At 39.6% G+C, this 6000-nt stretch overlaps 1 protein-coding gene across 1 annotated transcript in view; it reads right to left on the bottom strand.

Moving 5' to 3' along the window:
- Positions 1-3235: 3235 nt before the first annotated feature.
- CPNE4 (copine 4) overlaps positions 3236-6000 on the bottom strand; it is a 498848-nt gene continuing 496083 nt past the window's right edge. Inside the window, exon 15 of the mRNA XM_052637922.1 lies at positions 3236-3457. Coding sequence (XP_052493882.1) covers positions 3323-3457 — 135 coding nt within the window. The 3' untranslated portion in view covers positions 3236-3322. The remainder of the gene's footprint in view (positions 3458-6000) is intronic.

Below are 6000 nucleotides of genomic sequence, written 5' to 3'. Positions count from 1 at the left end.
TGCTGCTGAACATGGCAAGCGGATGGGTAAGGTGTCAGGAAAGTAGCTGAAATAGGGGTTAAAAAATGAGTTTGTGCTCAAGAGCCAGAGTGTTTGTGTTCAAATCTTGGTTATAAACTTTTTGATAGTTGTGTGACATTGGATGAGTTATCCAAACTCTGTGGGTTTTAGTTTCAATAAATAAATAAATGAATAAATGAAAAGTGAGACTCATATTATCTATCTCATTGGGTTGTTGGAAGAATTAAATGAGGCAGTATGTGACAAGCACTTAGAATAGTGGCTGGCACAAAAGAGGCCTTCAGTGATTGTTAGCTGTTATTTTTACTATTCTTTTGAGCTGGGCTCGAGCCTGGCTATGAAAAGGAAAGTCAGCTGCCTTAGGTTCTGCCAGAAAACCTGGACTCTGTCCTTACTACCCTATCTCCCAGATCCCAGTCATCCTGACATGAATGCAGTGGATTCCCACAGATATCTGAGAATGACCTGGTGCCTCATTTTGATTGACAGGCACAGTTACTCAATTCATACCTGTTAAATCTATAGTGGATTTGGCAGAAGTACCTAAATAGACATTTCTCCAAAGAAGACATACAGATGGCCAACACGTACGTGAAACGACATTCAGCATCACTAATTATTAGATAAATGCAAATTAGAATTACAGTGAGCTATCACTTCAACCAGTCAGAATGGACATCAGCAAAATAATCCACAAACAGTAAGTGCTGGAGAGGGTAAGCTCTTCTGCACTGTTGGTGGGAATGTAAATTGGTGTAGCCACTATGGAGAACAGCATGGAGGTTCCTCAAAAAACTAAAAATAGAGCTACCATTTATCATTTGCATTGTTAGTTGCTCAGTCATGTCTGACTCTTTGCAACCCATTGGATTGTAGCCCTTCAGGGTCCTCTGTTCATGAAATTCTCCAGGCAAGAATACTGGAGTTGTCCCTTTCTTCTCCAGGGGATCTTCCTGACCCAGAGACTGAACCCGCATCTCCTGTGTCTCCTGCACTGCAAGCAGATTCTTTACCTGCTGAATGTGATTCAGCAATCCAATTCCTGGGCATGTATCCAGAGAAACCATAAATCAAAAAGATATATACACCACAATTTCATTGCAAGACTATTTATAATAGCCAAGTCATGGAAATAACCTACCTGTCCATCAACAGCTGAATGGATAAAGAAGAGGTGGCGCATACATACGCAAGAAAACAATGCCATTTGCAGCAACATGGATGAACCTAGAGACTATCTCACTAAGTGAAGGAAGCCAGACAAAGAGAACTATCATTTAACCACATATAAACCACATAAAGAAAACCACATATAAACACTGCTTATATGTGGAATCTAAAAAATCATACAAATGAACTTATTTACAAGACAGATGGAAAGCAAACTTATGATTACCAAAGGAGAAAGGGAGGAATGGAGAGATAAATTAGGAGTTTGGGACTAGAACACGCACACTCCTATATAAAAAATAGATAATGAGCAAGGACCTACTCTATAGCACAGAGGAACTATACTCAATATCTTCTAATACTCTATAATGGGAAAGAATCTAAAACGCTAAATCACTTTGCTGTATACCTGAAGCTAACACAATATTGTAAATCAACTATACTTCAATAAAATTAAAAAAAAATCTATAGTGGATTTGATGTTGCTCATGAGGCATATTAATAAGTCCATTCATTCGTTCTTTCATGCATTTACCCAGTTGATTAGTATTCTATTTATTCTTTAAGCATCAGTCTAATGAATAGTTTTTTATTCATTAAATATATTGCTTACTATGTTCCTGGCACATAGACATGGAAGCTCATGTCCTTGTTTTGGGTTAGAAACAACCATCAGCTATTTCTGGTGAACAGGGTCTAAGTATTTTAATTCCCTGTCTGTTATAAACAAATATACACATGTTTCTATGGGACTGTTGAAAGATTTATTCCTAACCTGAGACCAAGTAACATACGTGGAATAAATCACTGTTCAAAACTGGCCTTAAAAAGAGAAACAAGACTATAACTCTTGGAAAAAATTCTGTAGGTACCCAATTTATTCATAATCAATATTTATGATTTTTTTCAGTCATATATTTACCATCATTTGGCCAACATATATTTGTAAGGTTAAGATCTATATTTATAATACTGGAAATCATACAAGGTACTTGATTTGCACGTTAAATACTTCCCCCCTTACCAAACAACAAACAGATCTATTGTGCCTTGTCGTTTACCTTCTTGTATCGCTGAACAAAAGTAGGCTCCACCTAGGGCATTTTATACTTGCAAAAAGCTTGCCCATTTCTCTGTAAGAAGATTATACAAGTGAAACATTCATTCTTTAGGTTCAAGAGTGGGGAATTTATATCAAAACAAAACACCTCTACCCAAAACAGTCCCAAGCCTTTGTGTTGATGAATTTGCTCTCAGGAGTGATAAGAAGCACAAAGAAGCCCAAGCTAAGCATAAAGATCAGTCTGGTGGGCCACCTCTCTGAGGAGCCACACCACATGGCCATTTTCTGTGGACAAGTCTCCACTGTCATGGGTCTACTGAAGACTCTTTGAGGTCACACCTAAGGACTGACATAAACATGGGGCCTGAATTGGCATCACCTGGGATAGCTGCTTGGCTCTTGGGCTCACACAGACCTATTGCATTAGCCTAAATTTTAACAAGATCCTCTGGTGAACTGTATACACAAGGAAGTCTAGGAAGTGCTGGACTCGGTGCCCCAGCCCCACTTTAAGAAGATCACCTCTAGCTGGATAAACCTCTTCTTCAGGGGAGACACCATTCCCAGCAGGGAGGAATTATAGATGACAACTGCAAAAAAGGTATTTTTTTTTTTTTATTTTAAACATGCAAAATACAGTCCATGCATCTGCCATTTTAAAAAGTCTCTCATCCTGTAGCAGATAAAACCAAATATGTTTTGGCTATCAACATTCAAGAAATGTTTCAAAATGCTTTACAGTGTAAAGATAATAAGAAATTTAGCAAAATTTCAACAAACCTGTATAAAAAACAGATACAGATAACTTTATTTCAAGGCAACATGCTGTAATGTAAAGAGTAAGTTATAATTATCTGTGTTTCTTTGTAAAAAGTCTTTAACAATACAAGGGATTAATGGATCCAGGCCTCAGGGCTACACATGCAAAAAAAATTGTCAGTTAGTTAAAAATCACCAAACGTGCTATTTTTAAATGTGTATTTGTGTGTCTTTTTAAGTACAGGAGTAATAGAAGTATTATATATTAGCAGGAATAGTATCTGAGAACTCAGTAAAAGTGTGTACAGTTCATGGAGCCAGTGTCCGGGAAGATTCATACATTTCTGATGAACATTTTGGCTTAATCCCTTTGCCATTGTAATAGTCCACGACTTGGTTTGGGACTTCAGCCAACACGCTCTTTGCTAGGGCAGCTGGAGATGCCTGCAGGGAAGAAGAAATCAGCATGACTCTGGCACCTGGTTGAACTAATCTGACCCAGATCAGCCTAAACACTTGAATCCTGCTCTGAACAGCAGGTTCATTCACTTATTCATTTATTCATCATTCATTCTGTACTTGTCAGCATCTACTCCAAGCAAGAGTTATCAGATTGTTGGAAAGTGAGCTTTTAATTTCATAACTATGTTTTTTTTTTTCATATCTGTCTCAAAATATAGAACTATTCACATCTGAGGATGGGTGAACATTGGATGATAGGAAGAACTGCCTTGCAGTTTTGTGTTTGAATTACATTCAAATCCAGACACCTATTTATGTTCCAGGCACTCTGGGAGTGTTGATAGTGTCTGTGATTCTTGCCATTAGGGAAGTTACAGTCATGTGAAAGGTTTCCTTGGTGGCTTGCTGCTGCTGCTAAGTTGAGACAGTCGTGTCTGACTCTTCGTGACCCCCATGGACTGTAGCCCACCAGGCTCCTCCATCCATGGGATTCTCTAGCCAAGAGTACTAGAGTGGGTTGCCGTTGCCTTCTCCCTCTTTGGTGGCTTAGATGTTAAAGAATCTGATAACAATGTAGAAGATGCAGGTTTGATCCCTGGGTTTGGGAAGATCCTCTGGAGGAGGAAATAGCAACCCACTCCAGTATTCTTGCTTGGAGAATTCCATAGACAGAGGAGTCTGGTAGGTTACAGTCCATGGGGTAACAAAGAGTCAGACACAACTGAGCGACTATCACACACCCATCCACACACACACACGCACACAGTTGTGTAAGGGGAGCCTGGTGAGGCCGAAATGAACCCTCCCATGAGGCAGAACACGATCCACACCACACAGCAGCAGATCACATCACAAGTGAACTTATTAGAAACTAGGATCCTTAAACCCATCCCAGAGCTAATGAATCATAATCTGTGTTTTAAGTCAATGCCTAGGTGACTCCTATGCATATTGAAATTTGAGAAGCACTGCCCTAGGGAGTCACAAACACTGTGACCAGAGCACAGAAAATCAAGAGCGTAAGTCATCTAGGAGATCACAGCAGGCTTCCAACAAGAGATAGCGTTTACGTTGGGTATGTTTTGAAACAGGGAGAAGGAGAGGACTGGCGTTTGATTGTTCTAGGGATAGTGAGTCATCTGATGGGGCTCTGAAGGAAGTGTGTATTAGGGATGCAGGATTGGCTGTGCATTTACCTGGAAAATGAACTTGTGGCTGAGCGATGGAATATACTGAATACTGAGCTAGTTTATATAGCCTTTCTTCTATCAGCATCATAGACTCTAAGCCTTGGGGCAGAGGAAGGTGGAGGCTGACATTTTGCATGGACTCTGGATTCAAGCAGAGCTGGGCTTGACCTCTGACCCTGGCACTCACTATTAACTGCCCAGCCCCTGGGCAAGTAAGATTGCCTGAATCTCACTGTTAGCAGTTACTGCAGAGGTTGAGAACTTGAGGCAGAGTGCAATGTTTGAGGTCCCTCAGGAAAAATCCTGAAGGAAAGAGGGCTGGCCTAAACGCCAGGTGACAAGGTTTCTAGCTCTTGCCTTCCTTGTCACTCAGCCATTCGACTTTGCTGAGCCCTGATGTTTTGAGACAGGAAAGCAGAGAATAGGAATTCATTCTACCTCAAATATTCTGGGTGGTTCAAAATGCAAGAGATCTTAAAAATTTCAAAAACAATCTGAAAATATTGTGCTTCTAAAGTGACTGCTCACATTTTGAAGATGTCAGTATGTTGGCCATTGGCATCCATTAATACTCTTTTATTTTATAAATAACTGCTCAAGTGTGTTAGATCATGGCCAGCTTGTACACTGGGGAAAACACAAGAGTCCTTTTCTCCCTTTTCTCTCTGGTTGTTGCTCACACAAATGTTAGAAAGATAAAGACTTGATTTCCCAGTTTTCCTGGCATGTAGGGATGCCATATGACCCAATTTCACTATTTGAGACCCAAGTGAAGTTTCCTGGGGGCTGTTTCTTGGAAAGCTCTTCAACAGACATCATCAGTTCTATATCTCTTTCCCCTTCCTTTTTATCTTGAACTAGAATGTGATTTCTAGAGCTTTGGCAACCATTTTATCATTATGAGGGAATAGCAAAAAGAATCTCTAAGTGGTACTGACACTATTGAATCATTGAAAAAACTAGCCAGTAGCCACTAGCCCCTAACATTTAGCTACATGAGAAAAGAAAAGTATATTTGTACTTACATAATCAATTTTGACACAATTTCTATTTTACTATACTAGATATGTTTGATTATTCTTCATGTGGGGACTATTCCTCTGTATCATAGAATGCTTACAAGTCTCTCTGGCCTCTACCTACTGGATGCAAGTAGCCATCAAAAATGTTTCTAGCCATTGCCAAATTTTTATGGGGAGAAAAATCATCCGTGGTTAAGAATAACTCATGTGATCCACTGTGATATGGGTTTGTTGTTATGTTAAGCCAAAAATATTCCTGACCAGTGCGTCAAATAGAACTTGCTTGGGTGATAAAAGTATTCTGTATCTATGC

Source organism: Budorcas taxicolor, chromosome 1 (assembly GCF_023091745.1).
Source record: "Budorcas taxicolor isolate Tak-1 chromosome 1, Takin1.1, whole genome shotgun sequence".
In the NCBI taxonomy this organism is placed as follows: Eukaryota; Metazoa; Chordata; class Mammalia; order Artiodactyla; family Bovidae; genus Budorcas; species Budorcas taxicolor.
The sequence above is the reverse complement of the archived record's forward strand: the minus strand, read 5'-3'. Positions and strand labels throughout refer to the sequence as shown.